At 45.7% G+C, this 16,419-nt stretch overlaps 2 protein-coding genes across 2 annotated transcripts in view; both read right to left on the bottom strand.

Moving 5' to 3' along the window:
* Positions 1 to 7,945: 7,945 nt before the first annotated feature.
* LOC116375760 (histidine-rich glycoprotein-like) lies at positions 7,946 to 9,081 on the bottom strand. The gene is made up of 3 exons (XM_031832840.1): positions 9,073 to 9,081; positions 8,045 to 8,883; positions 7,946 to 7,964 (listed from the first exon to the last, which is right to left on the bottom strand). Exons 1-3 carry the CDS (start codon positions 9,079 to 9,081, stop codon positions 7,946 to 7,948), a joined length of 867 nt encoding a protein of 288 aa, XP_031688700.1.
* Positions 8,915 to 16,419, bottom strand: part of LOC109898213 (cingulin-like protein 1) — a gene marked incomplete at its 5' end in the record, with an annotated part of 40,769 nt that continues 33,264 nt past the window's right edge. Inside the window, 5 exon segments of the mRNA XM_031832980.1 lie at positions 8,915 to 9,275; positions 9,956 to 10,119; positions 10,954 to 11,062; positions 12,663 to 12,787; positions 13,063 to 13,146. Of these exon segments, the coding sequence (XP_031688840.1) occupies positions 9,230 to 9,275; positions 9,956 to 10,119; positions 10,954 to 11,062; positions 12,663 to 12,787; positions 13,063 to 13,146 (528 nt within the window). The 3' untranslated portion in view covers positions 8,915 to 9,229.

The raw sequence follows: 16,419 nt of genomic DNA, 5'->3' as shown, positions 1-16,419 counted from the left end.
ATTAACATGTTAATTTATGCCTGATAAGCCAAATCTCTGAGACATTTTGTGTTACAAAAAAATTACAAAGAAATTACAATGTTCTATCACTTTGAAGTAACAGAATAACAAAACTTGTGACGTAAATGGACAGACATTTTTGGGAGAACGTCAGCAAAAGTCTGTGAATCTCAAATGGTAAAATATGAATAGCCACTTTGAAAGTAAGGCTTGTCTACACACAAAAACCACAATGATGAACATTGTGATATATACTTCAGAGAGGAAAATTTACCGTTTGTGGATGTGACAGCCTCCATTACGGAAGTGACACTGTGCAAAATGACTGTTTATATATTAAAGATTTCTTTACCGAACTTCATAAATACTTTTGTTGTCATCTGAAAATGCAGTGTACCTCAAAGAACCAAGAAATCACTAGTATTGTGAATAGTTATTGTATATGTTACCAAAGTGCACTCGAAGGTCCCGTCTTAACCAAACATGAATGCACAAATGTGCTAAAAAAATGCATTCTTTATTTTAAAAAGTATTTTCATTGCGAATTAGAGTGCTGCATACCTCAACAATTATATGAATATTTGCAATTTCATAACAACACTAGAGGTGACAGGGTCCCAGAAAACAGACAAACAAATGACACTGCACAATTTACAATATTTTTGTCATTTCATTCAAGATCATTTATGACTGTTTTATTTCTAATATTAAATGTTATTATCAAATCACCTACTGAGTAACAGAATAAACAAACAGAAACTCACGTATTTTTAAACATTTTATAAAGTCAGGTTTTGTGTTAATCTCACACATTTTAATCTGCAGCAGAGGCTCTATGAAATGGTACTTCCTCCCGCTGTTGTCCACAAAACAACACAGGGACTGAACAACTTGACCTGAAGCCACCTAGGCCTGGGGCCTGTTGCACAAAAGTAGAATTAAGACATCCGGGATAAATGACTCATCTGAGCTCAATGAAGCCAAAACATGTGCGTCCAGGCTTAATTGGTTGCACAAAGACCAAGCCAGGATGAGCAGACACGGATTCATTAAGCCAGGTGAAACCAATCCTGGATAGGTGCGCGCTCACGGCTCACTCAAATAGACCCCGCCACAGATCACAGATTAACTGATTTACCATGGCAACTAGAGCCGCGTACTTTTCCCCGTCGGAAGCACAAATCCTCATGGAGGCATACGAGGAGGTAAAATATATAATTAAGAAGAAAGGCAACACCGCCACAGTGATAAAGCAAAGAGAAAAAGCGTGGCAAAGTATTGCAGACCGCCTGAATGCGTAAGTAGTGCACAATTACACACTCACCGCTCCGCTGAAACATCACAATTACAATTCAAATATTTAATTCACATCTCCAAAAATGCAGTTGTACTGTAATTATGAAACGGATTTTTTTTTTTATTGAAATGCACTGCAGATATGAGTGAAATTGTGTAAAGTAACTCCATCACACTGTATAAAGCTATGATAAATGTTTTGATATTTTTACTGAAAACAAGACAAAAATACCAAGTAATTTTTTGCATTGTGACTCCATTAAATGTGTGTGTGTGTGTGTGTGTGTGTGTGTGTGTGTGTAGATTAAACATGAACGGGCCAAAACGGACATGGCAGCAGGTCAAAATCAAATACAAGAACATTCTGCAGAATGGTATGGTCCCTGACTAATATTTAACAAAGCACAAGCATATATTGTACCCAGAAGGTGCCTGCTCACACATTGTCTGTACTGTTTTAGCAGTGAAAAAGAATACCCACAGACAAGGCACGGGTGGTGGGTCACCAAAGGCTGACCTTACCCCAGCAGAGGACATGGCCTTGGAGCTAAATAAAGGCAGGCCCGTCTTAGAGGGGATCCCTGGGGGGAAAGAGACGAGCATAGGTTCCTCCCAAGATGCCACCCGCTTCATTCAAGGTATGTCCTTCCATCTCTACATGGGATACAACCACATTCATATTGAATCAATTTGGACTGTCTGACTTTGGTTTACCTATTGCCTTGCAGTGTCTGGCAGCACTGTGTTCCTGTTAGAGCCACCAGCACAAGCACCAGACGATGCTGATCCAGTGAGTACTCCATCAAAGGCATACTGTAGGCCTGGCATGTCTTGTCTACTAGCTTCAATATGAATCCGATTAAATGTGATAGGGTGAAGGCCCCAGTGCAGCAGCAACAGCACATGATGGAGACGATGATGAGGAGGAGACCATCTCTCTGGATTCCAGAAGGCATGAGGTATCATGTTAAGACTGTGAAAGTACTATTTACTCTACAATGGTGAGGAGTCCTCATCAAAATCTAATTTCTTTTACAGGACCCAGATGCTATACAGTGGGAAAACCAGCCTGGCAACATAGTGCGTATTAATAAAAGGACACCACATCCTGCCAAATTCCAGCTGCGCTAATTGTATTGTGTTCACAGAGCTCACAAGCTATCAGAAAGTTGTATGGCAACCACCTCCGGCGCCAAATAGAACTGGCAGACATAGACATTCAGTACAAGAAGAAAAAGATGGAAAATCTTGCACTGGAGTTCGAAATAAAAAAGAGGACAATTAGGAAACTGGACCTTGAAATAAAAAAACTTGAGAGGGAGGTGAGATATGCCTTCAATGTACACTGTATGCTAACTGTAACACAAATGTATTAATCATTATTTTTCTTTCCTCCCCCAGCTCCAAGAAGATGACACAGCTCAAAATAAAAATTAGGTATATTCTCGTAAAGTCAAGTGAGCCATGACATATGAGCTCTTATTGTGAGCACACAGGACGGTGGCATCTTTCTAAGTTTTTTTTTTATTTTCCCAGCAATCAGTACAACCAAGTCATCGTTATAAGGCATCGCCCTCTTTTGCCCACCCCCCCAGCACCAGGTGTGGCCACTAGCCTATATGAAGGCCCAAAATTGTGTGTTCCTTTCTGCTCTGACAATGGCATGCCCATTCGTGCGAGATGTGGTGGATGAAGAAGCACTTGTGCTGAGGAGAGCCTTCAGGCGAGAAAGGGTCTTCAGGGACCGGTTGGACCCACTGGCCTTCCCTGATGACCATCTATATGAAAGATACAGGTTTTCTGCAGATGGCATCAGGTATCTATGCAGACTACTGGGTCCCAGGATTAAGCACCGCACTGCACGGAGCCATGCACTGAGTGTGGAGCAAATGGTTTGTGTGGCCTTGCGCTTTTTTGCTAGTGGAGCCTTCCTGTACTCAGTGGGGGATGCAGAACAGCTGAACAAGGCCACAATTTGCCGCACAATAAGGAGTGTGTGTCTGGCTATCAAAGCATTAGCAGATGTCTTCATCTCCTTCCCTGGCCACAGAAGACTCTGTGACATCAAAGAGGAGTTCTATAGGATTGCAGGTAAGAGGATCTACAAATTACAGGACAACTGTTAACACATAGTAGGATACTCATTACTTTGTGTGACAGGTTTCCCCAATGTCATTGGTGCAGTGGACTGCACACACATAAGGATAAAAGCCCCCTCAGGTGACCATGAGGCCGATTTTGTGAATAGGAAATCCTTTCACAGCATTAATGTTCAGGTGAACATAACTTTTTGATATTGTCCATTGACGAACACTCTGCATTGCCAGTGATGTGCATTGATTGGTGTAATATTCCTCATCTTATGATTTCAGATGGTCTGCAATGCTGACTGTGTGATCAGCAATGTTGTGGCAAAATGGCCTGGCTCAGTCCATGACTCCAGAATCTTACGGGCCTCTGAAATCTATCAGTGCCTCTGAAATCTATCAGTGCCTATCACAAGGTAAGCCACACAACCCCTATTTATAACCATCATGGCTGTGTCAAGAATATCACTGTGTTTATGAGGTAGTAATGATGAGATTTTGTGTTGACAGGTGAATTCTCTGGTGTGTTGCTGGGAGACAGGGGGTATGGCTGCCAGCCTTTTCTCCTGACACCTTTCACAGACCCCCAGGAAGCACAGCAGGCCTACAACCATGCCCATGCCAGGACCAGGGCCAGAGTTGAAATGACCTTTGGCCTCCTGAAGGCACGCTTTCACTGCCTTCACAAATTAAGGGTCAGCCCTGTTAGGGCATGTGATATTACTGTGGCTTGTGCTGTCCTCCACAATGTGGCCTGCCTGAGGAAGGAGAGGGCCCCCAGAGTGCCACCAGCCATGGACTGGGACAATCCGGCAATCTTCCCTGATGACGACAGTGGTCGGCTGCTGAGGGACCAATATGTGTTGAATTATTTTAGTTCGTATGTGTGCTTTCAATTTTGGTTAAATATGTCCTGCGGTGGCAGAGGAATTTGGTTTTTTTTGGGTTCGTTTTTTGACGAATTTGGCTTCTTATGATGTTTGTGCGGTATACTGTGTGTAATACAAGGCTGCAGGGAGGCTACTGCATCCATTCATTTGCCTGTTCAGTTGATGTGTATGGATTTGTCCTGCATTTATTTTAGTGTGCAGACATGCAGGGTGTGTTATATACAGACCTTTGAATGTGTATGTATCATTTTGTATAATATGCTTGGATTCTGTGCTTTCCATCTTGTAGAGTCACTGTGACTTCAGTTTCGAAAGGAGCTGATGGTTTACCTGCTTTGTTTTGTCCTTATTCAATAAAGGAACATAATGTTACACATTGTGTTTTTATATTCATATGGAATGTGTATTTGTTTATATGACAGAGTACTAGGGCCACACTGAAGAAAAAGGATCAAGTCATAAATTTATGAGGCTGGTTCTTTCTGCAGAAAAGCTACATATTGTTTTTACAGTTTTGATACTTATGACAATGTGATACTTAATATTCTGGCACATCAGCATGTCTTTTATGAAACCATACTGAAGTACAATTTCACGAAATGCCCCACATCTGTCATTTTAACAACTGTCCTCCTTTAAAACAACTGGTTACAATATTATGACTTGTGTTTTTTTTTAATATTCTATCATTATATATATATAGCCTTATCGTCTATGGGAAACTGTAAATGATCTAATGATAGCAACATCATCTAAAAATCATTTTTTATCCAAAATCATTGAAATTAATGATCACAAACATTTAAATAATAACAGTGGGTCTAGTTATATGTGATAACAATGTATAGTGAGCAGTGAAATAACTATTGGTTTCCATTTGTGGTGACTGCTGACTGACATTAGGGATGAGATTAAATAGATCCTGGAATTTAGCCTGGTCTGGAGCAGGCTAGCTCCACAGAATAAATCTCCATGGTAATTTATACCATAACATATCCTCCTGCCCCCTATCCATCTTTAGTGCAACCGGATTACGGATCAATTGAGCCAGGATCACCAAGATATCCTGGCTTAATCCCTTATCCTAGTTTTGTGCAACAGGCCCCTGGTCGTCCTTGACTGGCGAGATATACACAAATCCTGTGTGGTCGTCTCTCCCCAAGAACTGCATCGGAGCCTGTGTGGTCGTCTCTCCTCAAGAACTGCATCAGAGTCGGTCTTTATCTGCTACCAGTCCTACAAACTGCCTGTATATACACGGAGTATACCAAACATTATGAACACCTTCCTAATTGAGTTGAGAAATAAAAGGGGCTGTCTGATAAGCACATCAAAGATTATTATTAATTAATTAGTCATTCTAAAAAGGCACTTCAACAAGCCCATTTCACACCATAGCCTGCTGAATTTGCAAGATAAATTTTATATTTTATTTTGGCACAAATTAAATTGTGCCACTGACTCGCCCATGTATTGACGTTTCGGTGTTTCGGAGAGTTCGGTGTTCGACTAGCCACGTGCAACATGCATGAGCAGTCACAAGCCTGATAAAGTTAGCTGCAGGCGGACAAGCAATATCCGCCTTCGTAGTACGGATGAAGCCTGATCTGGAATTTGAAGCTAACTGAATGAAGCTGGCTAGCTTTATAAAAACCTGAGTAGATCTAGCTTGCTTCATAGTATTGGGTTGGTTGTTTATCCACAAAACCGACACGTGCGCAACTATGGGGCAAAACAGATGGGATTTGGTTATGACAACACGTAAACTATATTTAGTCTCCAAAAATTTTGGAAAACATAAATATATTTGCACAATGAGAACTTGTTGTCTCTCAAATACATATTTACAGTTGTTGGTTAGCTATCTAGCAAATGTTTTTTGCCATATTAGCATAGACATGAAATCAGTCAAAACATCTCAAAACAAGACACGGAATAAATAACAAGCTGAAACCAGCCACCTACAAGTCCCCACATGGTAGCTTATTGTCATTGTTGTTAGCTATCTGACCGTTCAGAATCCAAACAACGCACGCCTTCCGGGATGCATCATGTTTGTGACGTTAAAAAAAGTTCCAGGCTGTGTCACAACCGGCCGTGATTGGGAGTCCCATAGGGTAGAGCACAATTGGCCCAGCGACGTCCGGGTTTGGCCGGTGTAGGCCGTCACTGTACATAAGAATTTGTTCTTAACTGACTTGCCTAATTAAATAAACTAGTTATGTTTCTTTACTATTCTACGGTATCTCATCCACTTAATAAGGCTTACATATCTTGCACTACACAACTCATATGTATATTTCTATACTATTCTACTGTATCTTAGTCTGTTTGGCTCTGACATCGTTCGTACATATGTATATAGTCTTAATTCATTCCTACTTAGATTTGTGTGTATATGTTGTGTACTTTGTTTGTCATTACGGCACTGTCGGAGCTAGAAACACGAGCATTTCGCTACACTCGCAATAACATCTGTTAATCACGTGTATGTGCCGAATAACATTTGATTTGAAAAAGGTTAAATAAATATATATATATATTTGTTAGCTGCATACATTCCCTTTGGATGGTCTAAATAATATAAAACGACTCATCACCATCTGCCGGCCTTTGGGTAGGCTGGGGGGTTGGGTAGACTACTCCCATATAAATGTGTATCCTCAAGAGAAACTTACCCAAACATTGCATTTCCCGGGCTAGGTCTACTCTTGCCATTCGGTATACTCAGTCTCTACAATAAACTTTTTAAAGTACATAAAATACCATATTTGAAGTTTTGTAACTTACTTGGTTCATGATCTTGTGGTAGAATTAACCAGTGCACTCCATCTTTAGCTTTCTCTTTGCAAACTTCCAAATCCACTGCATGTGTAAACGATGTGAAATGGCTAGCTCGTTAGCGGTAGTGCGCGCTAATAGCGTTTCGATCGGAGACGTCACTCGCTCTGAGACCTTGAAGTAGTTGTTCCCCTTGCTCTGCAAGGGCCGTGGCTTTTGTGGAGCGATAGGTAACGATGCTTCGAGGGTGACTGTTGAGAGATGTGTGCAGAGGGTTCCTGGTTCGAGGCCAGGTAGGGGGGGGCAAGGAGAGGGACAGAAGCAAAACAGTTACACATGCTTGAGTTTATCAAAACGGGAGGTTTAGACAATATTCCACAGAAATAATACCATTGTGTAGATGAACAACATCAGCAAGTTGTGAGTTACAAGTAGTTTACTCCTACCCCTGATTCCGTTGGCATGGCTACAGGTAGAGTAAAGATGAGGAGAGGTTCCTAACAATGGGGGTGGATTGCATGCATAAAGTGTGAAATGGGGGAGGGTCCCACACTGTATAAGATATTCTGAGATGTACCTTTGAACTTTGCAGATAGGAAGCCTTCCTTCAAATCTTAATTTCTCACAACTTTAGTAATAAATAACTAATTTATTCATAGGTTAAATACTCTATGCAAATATAAAATTATGGAGCACACAATCATGTTTATTGACTGTTTTATGATAGTGAAAAGCACGGGTGCAACTTTGGTTTTAGAAGTGGGGGGAGGCATCATTTTTTAAATATATATATATATATTTTTTTTCAGTCAGATAAACACTCCAAACAGCCTGCCCGACCGCTTGGATGCGTCTGCATGGTCCTAAAGCACACAGTTGCCTCGTTTTGTATTACATTCCAATGATAAAACTGTGTGGAGATGGGGGGGACAAAAATGCAATTTCAGAATGTGGGGGTTGCGCCCCTGGTGGGGGTTGTGAATGTTGTGCCTCTGGTGAGGGTTGTGAATGTTGTGCCCCTGGTGGGGGTTGTGAATGTTGTGCCCCTGGTGGGGGTTGTGAATGTTGTGCCCCTGGTGGGGGTTGTGAATGTTGTGCCCCTGGTGGGGGTTGTGAATGTTGTGCCCCTGGTGGGGGTTGTGAATGTTGTGCCCCTGGTGGGGGTTGTGAATGTTGTGCCCCTGGTGGGGGTTGTGAATGTTGTGCCCCTGGTGGGGGTTGTGAATGTTGTGCCCCTGGTGGGGGTTGTGAATGTTGTGCCCCTGGTGGGGGTTGTGAATGTTGTGCCCCTGGTGGGGGTTGTGAATGTTGTGCCCCTGGTGGGGGTTGTGAATGTTGTGCCCCTGGTGGGGGTTGTGAATGTTGTGCCCCTGGTGGGGGTTGTGAATGTTGTGCCTCTGGTGAGGGTTGTGAATGTTGTGCCCCTGGTGGGGGTTGTGAATGTTGTGCCCCTGGTGGGGGTTGTGAATGTTGTGCCCCTGGTGGGGGTTGTGAATGTTGTGCCCCTGGTGGGGGTTGTGAATGTTGTGCCCCTGGTGGGGGTTGTGAATGTTGTGCCCCTGGTGGGGGTTGTGAATGTTGTGCCCCTGGTGGGGGTTGTGAATGTTGTGCCCCTGGTGGGGGTTGTGAATGTTGTGCCCCTGGTGGGGGTTGTGAATGTTGTGCCCCTGGTGGGGGTTGTGAATGTTGTGCCCCTGGTGGGGGTTGTGAATGTTGTGCCCCTGGTGGGGGTTGTGAATGTTGTGCCCCTGGTGGGGGTTGTGAATGTTGTGCCCCTGGTGGGGGTTGTGAATGTTGTGCCCCTGGTGGGGGTTGTGAATGTTGTGCCCCTGGTGAAAAGCAACAAAAAAAACACAAAAAAAACATTGCTTTTTTTATTAGTGATCTTTCTTATGGAACTCCATGGAACTCTGTAGTTATAGAATACCCACTAGAGGTCAGTCTAGAGCAAAAGGTTATGAAATCACCAGGTGAGCCCACAGTTGAGTTGTACAGGTGAAATATCGTTAATGAGAAACTTCTGTCATACTTTTCATTCCCAAGTCCTCACAGTGCTTTACCAACCCTTTGTGAGAAATATCAGGAAATATCGGACTTGACTGCTTGTATTTTCCCCCACCACGCTGTAGTCAGTGCATTACAACATGTCACCAAGGAGTAGCAGAAGTCAGTCAGTCAGTCAGTGTTGACATCAAGCGGTGCGGATTTCTGTTGCTTACGCCTGAACAAGGAAAAGAGCAAGGAGAAGCCTTGTAAAAAAAAAACGACAACAGTGCAGGGTACAAAAACTGAAGTCAAATGAAAGAACAACCTGGTCTCAAGAGTATTTCGTATTATTCTGTTCGTAATTTACGAGACACTCTATTCAGTATGGTATGTTAGGTTTTGTATGGTATGTATTCATTGGTGGATGTTCACAATCCATTTCATATATGTTCCAGATTTGTAAAACGTATGATATGTTACGAATTCTAATTTCTTGTGGCTAACATTAGCTAGGTAGCTAGTGCTAATGCTAACATTAGCTAGGCTAGGGGTTAAGGTCAGGGTTAAGTTTAGGAGTTAGGTGTAAGGGTTAGGGGAAGGCTTAGCTAACATGCTAAGTAGTTGCAAAGTAGCTAAAAAGTAGTAGAAATGTTGCTAATTAGCTATAATGCTAAAGTTGTCCCTGATTACATATGCAACGCGCAACCTTTGTGTTGCTAGATGTTCGCGTGATACGCCCACCCATCCAACCCGACCAAATCACCCTCCTTTCGGTTTTGCCTTAAGTAACCTTCTGTCTTATGTAACCGTAACATACTAATTTGAGTGTGTCGGATTTACGTTTACTATCTTACATCTAGTCTATGAGAACAGGCTGGAAAGATAGATACCCACACAATGTTGCGTTCAACTCACCTCATCTCTGAGCGCAGGGTGTTGAGCTGGCTGAGGACCTGGTCATTGGTCTCTATCCGTTCATCCAGATCTCTCTGTAACTTCCTCTTAGAGTTTTCCAGTCGCTCTATCTCCTCCTCAGCCCCATCCATCTGTCTCTTCACACTCTTCAGCCTCTGGTTCAACTAGGAGAGGAGAGAGGGAGTAACAGTCGGGGATGGAAATAAAGCTGGCCCGAGGCTAGTACTTTTTTTTTTTAGACCAGACTAGTGAAAAAGTACAATACTAGCCCAGTAAAATGATGTCTTTCAGAACAACGGATGGCCCAAATTCTGAACCTGAATATCATCCAGACTAGTAGAAATCTCAGTCTACTAGCCAGGCTGCCCAGTGCACAAAATCCTTAAAATTCCATCCCTGGTTACAGTTTGTTGTTATAATTTATTGATGATGTGTTGTTGTAAAATTATATGTCCATTGTTGTGTCTGTAATGGCTGTATTAAAACTTATGTCTTTAGCCCCTTGACGAAGAGGAAGTTAGACTACATCGTTTTTAAAATAATTCATAGATGTTGTTTTTAAGTTTGTCTGTTTGTCCATTGTAGTGTAACAGTGTTGCTACCATCCCTCTCCTTGCCCCAACCTGGGCTCAAACCAGGGACCCTCTGGAAAACACCCACAAAGCATTATTACCCATCGTTCCAACAGCTAACAGAACGTTACTTAGCTAGCCATTTCACGTCGGCTTCACTAGTTCTTGTCTAGTACTTCAGATTCTGGGTCAGCTATAAGAGCTGTACATAGGTAGGATCTCTATGAATTGGCCAATGCAAAAGTCCACACTGAATGTGAATGACTTTGACCTGTGTCTACCCTGTAACACTTTATCTGAATTTGCCTCTTGACATTCAGAGACATTTGTACGGTCAGGTTTTTTGACTGTATTACACTAACACTTATGACCTACAGTTGAAATGAAATGCTAAAGTAGTTATTGTGACTACGTTTTCCATGTTACCTGGTCATTCTGGTTCTGCATAGATATGTGCTCATCGTCCACCTGTATCGTCATCTCCTTCACTTTTCTCTCTAGTTTCCTGTTGGCTTGTTGCAGGTTGATGTTGTCTCTGAGAAGAACATATGAAACCCTGTCAGACACTCATGATGACCATACAGCCCTCAACACCATTTAAACAGTCAACCCTGTTAGACACTCAATCATAGCCCTCAACACCATTTAAACAGTCAACCCTGTTAGACACTCAATCATAGCCCTCAAAACCATTTAAACATTCAACCCTGTTAGACACTCAATCATAGCCCTCAACACCATTTAAACAGTCAACCCTGTTAGACACTCAATCACAGCCCTCAACACCATTTAAACAGTCAACCCTGTTAGACACTCAATCATAGCCCTCAACACCATTTAAACAGTCAACCCTTTTAGACACTCAATCACAGCCCTCAACACCATTTAAACAGTCAACCCTGTTAGACACTCAATCATAGCCCTCAACACCATTTAAACATTCAACCCTTGTACTGTAGATGCCTTGTCATTGCTGTAGTGATGGTGATGTATTTAAACCACCGAATTATAAACCAAGGGAAGAATCTAACCTCCAGTATATTACACTACCAACTGTTACCAACTATTTTCACACCTCACCTCTCAGCTCTCCTCTCCCTCCAGCCTCCACTCTACCTCCCCCTCACCTCTCAGCTCGCCTCTCCCTCACCTCTCCTCTCCCTCCAGCCTCCCCTCTACCTCCCCCTCACCTCTCAGCTCTCCTCTCCCTCCAGCCTCCCCTCTAACTCCCCCTCACCTCTCCTCTCCCTCCAGCCTCCCCCTCACCTCTCCTCTCCCTCCAGCCTCCCCACTACCTTCCCCTCCCCTCCCTTCCACCTCATCTCTCCCTCCAGCCTCCCCTCCACCTCCCCCTCCCTTCCACCTCACCTTACCTCTCCTCTCCCTCCAGCCTCCACTCTACCTCTCCCTCCCTTCCACCCTCACCTCTCCTCCCAGCCTCCACACTACCTCCCCCTCCCTTCCACCTCACCTCTCTTCTCCCTCCAGCCTCCCCTCTAACTCCCCCTCACCTCTCCTCTCCCTCCAGCCTCCCCCTCATCTCTCCACTACCTTCCCCTCCCCTCCCTTCCACCTCATCTCTCCCTCCAGCCTCCCCTCCACCTCCACCTCCCCATCCCTTCCACCTCACCTTACCTCTCCTCTCCCTCCAGCCTCCACTCTACCTCCCCCTCCCTTCCACCCTCACCTCTCCTCCCAGCCTCCACACTACCTCCCCCTCCCTTCCACCTCACCTCTCCTCTCCCTCCAGCCTCCACTCTACCTCCCCCTCCCCTCACAGCTCTCCTCTCCTTCCAGCCTCCCCTCTACCTCCCCCTCCCCTCACAGCTCTCCTCTCCTTCCAGCCTCCCCTCTACCTCCCCCTCTCCTCGCAGCTCTCCTCTCCCTCCAGCCTACCCTCTACTCCCCCTCCCTTCCATCTCACCCCTCACCAGCCTCCCCTCTACCACCTCACCTCTCACCTCCCTCCAACCTCCCCTCTACCCTCCCCCTCCCTTCCACCTCACCTCTCACTCCAGCCTCCCCTCTACCCCTCCAGCTCACCTCTACCCCTCCAGCTCACCTCTACCCCTCCAGCTCACCTCTCCACCTCTCCCATCCAGCTCACCTTTCCACCAACCTCCCCTCCATCTCACCTTTCCTCTCCCTCCAGCCTCCCCTCCAGCTCCTGGACCCTTCCCTCCAGCCTGGAGACCACAACATCCTGGTTGGACCTCTGGGAGCCCTCTAGATGAGACACCCTGCTCTTCAGATCCTTATTCTGGAGGAGAACAACAAAAGGTGAGCACATATAAAAGAGACAGGAAGCATGGGAAATGATTCAGGGGTACCATATACAGCAGGTTTAACCACCAATGATTCAGGGGGTACCATATACAAGCAGGTTTAACCACCAATGATTCAGGGGGTACCATATACTAGCAGGATTAACCACCAATGATTCAGGGGGGTGACATACAGCAACTCAACCACCAATGGAGAGGACTACATGTGAAGAGAGATGGGTGAGGAGGAGAAATTGAGAAAGTCCAGTACCTGTCTCTCCAGAGTGATCTTGTCACACTCCAGGTCCTGTTTGACTGCACTCTCCTGCAGCAGCTCAACTCTTATCAGCTCCATCTGTCAGCAGAGAAAACCATGTACAGACATTCACTACACACACACACACACACACTGATTAATGCACTTTTCACATGAGAAAGGGACATTCCCAGTCCATTGATGGACAGTTATTAAAACAGTGACGCTGTCAGAATCTCCCTCGTCAGAAGAGGACGTCATGTAAAAAAAATCATCGGTCATCATCAAAACAGTGATTCTGTCAGTAATGGTTCATTCAACAAAACCAAAGGGAATAATGCATTTACTTTCATCTCCAGGATCCAAACACTGTCTCCTCTACTGCCAGTCAGACAGGATCCAAACACGGTCTTACTGCCAGTCAGACAGGATCCAAACACTGTCTCCTCTACTGCCAGTCAGACAGGATCCAAACACGGTCTTACTGCCAGTCAGACAGGATCCAAACACTGTCTCCTCTACTGCCAGTCAGACAGGATCCAACGACTGTCTCCTCTACTGCCAGTCAGACAGGATCCAAACACTGTCTCCTCTACTGCCAGTCAGACAGGATCCAAACACTGTCTCCTCTACTGCCAGTCAGACAGGACCCAAAGACTGTCTCCTCTACTGCCAGTCAGACAGGATCCAAACACTGTCTCCTCTACTGCCAGTCAGACAGGATCCAAAGACTGTCTCCTCTACTGCCAGTCAGACAGGATCCAAACACTGTATCCTCTACTGCCAGTCAGACAGGATCCAAACACTGTATCCTCTACTGCCAGTCAGACAGGATCCAAACACTGTATCCTCTACTGCCAGTCAGACAGGATCCAAAGACTGTCTCCTCCCTCTACTGCCAGTCAGACAGGATCCAAAGACTGTCTCCTCCCTCTACTGCCAGTCAGACAGGATCCAAAGACTGTCTCCTCTACTGCCAGTCAGACAGGATCCAAACACTGTCTCCTCTACTGCCAGTCAGACAGGATCCAAACACTGTCTCTTCTACTGCAAGTCAGACAGGACCCAAAGACTGTCTCCTCTACTGCCAGTCAGACAGGATCCAAAGACTGTCTCCTCTACTGCCAGTCAGACAGGATCCAAACACTGTATCCTCTACTGCCAGTCAGACAGGATACAAACACTGTCTCCTCTACTGCCAGTCAGACAGGATCCAAACACTGTATCCTCTGCTGCCAGTCAGACAGGACCCAAAGACAGTCTCCTCCCTCTACTGCCAGTCAGACAGGACCCAAAGACAGTCTCCTCCCTCTACTGCCAGTCAGACAGGATCCAAACACTCTCTCCTTCCTCTACTGCCAGTCAGACAGGACCCAAACACTGTATCCTCTACTGCCAGTCAGACAGGATCCAAACACTGTATCCTCTACTGCCAGTCAGACAGGATCCAAACACTGTCTCCTCTACTGCCAGTCAGACAGGATCCAAACACTGTCTCCTCTACTGCAAGTCAAACAGGACCCAAAGACTCTACTGCCAGGAGACTGTCTCGTCCCTCTACTGCCAGTCCAACAGGACCCAAAGACTGTCTCCTCCCTCTACTGCCAGTCAAACAGGACCCAAAGACTGTCTCCTCTACTGCCAGTCAAACAGGACCCAAAGACTGGCTCCTCTACTGCCAGTGAGACAGGACCCAAACACTGTCTCCTCTACTGCCAGTCAGACAGGATCCAAACACTGTCTCCTCTACTGCCAGTCAGACAGGATCCAAACACTGTCTCCTCTACTGCCAGTCAGACAGGATCCAAACACTGTCTCCTCTACTGCAAGTCAAACAGGACCCAAAGACTGTCTCCTCTACTGCCAGTCAGACAGGACCCAAAGACAGTCTCCTCCCTCTACTGCCAGTCAGACAGGATCCAAACACTGTCTCCTTCCTCTACTGCCAGTCAGACAGGACCCAAACACTGTATCCTCTACTGCCAGTCAGACAGGATCCAAACACTGTATCCTCTACTGCCAGTCAGACAGGATCCAAACACTGTCTCCTCTACTGCAAGTCAAACAGGACCCAAAGACTGTCTCCTCTACTGCCAGTGAGACAGGACCCAAAGACTGTCTCCTCTACTGCCAGTGAGACAGGATCCAAAGACTGTCTCCTTCCTCTACTACCAGTCAGACAGGACCCAAAGACTGTCTCCTCTACTGCCAGTCAGACAGGATCCAAAGACTGTCTCCTCCCTCTACTGCCAGTCCAACAGGACCCAAAGACTGTCTCCGACCTCTACTGCCAGTCAAACAGGACCCAAAGACTGTCTCCTCTACTGCCAGTCAAACAGGACCCAAAGACTGGCTCCTCTACTGCCAGTGAGACAGGACCCAAAGACTGTCTCCTCTACTGCCAGTCAGACAGGATCCAAACACTGTCTCCTCTACTGCCAGTCAGACAGGATCCAAACACTGTCTCCTCTACTGCCAGTCAGACAGGATCCAAACACTGTCTCCTCTACTGCCAGTCAGACAGGATCCAAACACTGTCTCCTCTACTGCCAGTCAGACAGGATCCAAACACTGTATCCTCTACTGCAAGTCAAACAGGACCCAAAGACTGTCTCCTCTACTGCCAGTCAGACAGGATCCAAACACTGTATCCTCTACTGCCAGTCAGACAGGATCCAAACACTGTCTCCTCTACTGCCAGTCAGACAGGACCCAAAGACAGTCTCCTCTACTGCCAGTCAGACAGGATCCAAACACTATCCTCTACTGCCAGTCAGACAGGATCCAAACACTGTCTCCTCTACTGCCAGTCAGACAGGATCCAAACACTGTCTCCTCTACTGCAAGTCAAACAGGACCCAAAGACTGTCTCCTCTACTGCCAGTGAGACAGGACCCAAAGACTGTCTCCTTCCTCTACTACCAGTCAGACAGGACCCAAAGACTGTCTCCTCTACTGCCAGTCAGACAGGACCCAAAGACTGTCTCCTCCCTCTACTGCCAGTCAGACAGGACCCAAAGACTGTCTCCTCTACTGCAAGTCAAACTGGACCCAAAGACTGTCTCCTCTACTGCCAGCGAGACAGGACCCAAAGACTGGCTCCTCTACTGCCAGTGAGACAGGACCCAACGACTGTCTCCTCTACTGCCAGTGAGACAGGACCCAACGACTGTCTCCTCTACTGCCAGTGAGACAGGACCCAAAGACTGTCTCCTCTACTGCCAGTGAGAGAGGACCCAAAGACTGTCTCCTCTACTGCCAGTGAGAGAGGACCCAACGACTGTCTCCTCTACTGCCAGTGAGAGAGGACCCAAAGACTGTCTACTCTACTGCCAGTCAAACAGGACCCAAAGACTGGCTCCTCTACTGCCA

Source organism: Oncorhynchus kisutch, linkage group LG10 (assembly GCF_002021735.2).
Source record: "Oncorhynchus kisutch isolate 150728-3 linkage group LG10, Okis_V2, whole genome shotgun sequence".
Taxonomy (NCBI): domain Eukaryota; kingdom Metazoa; phylum Chordata; class Actinopteri; order Salmoniformes; family Salmonidae; genus Oncorhynchus; species Oncorhynchus kisutch.
This window is presented reverse-complemented; position numbering and strand designations above follow the sequence as displayed.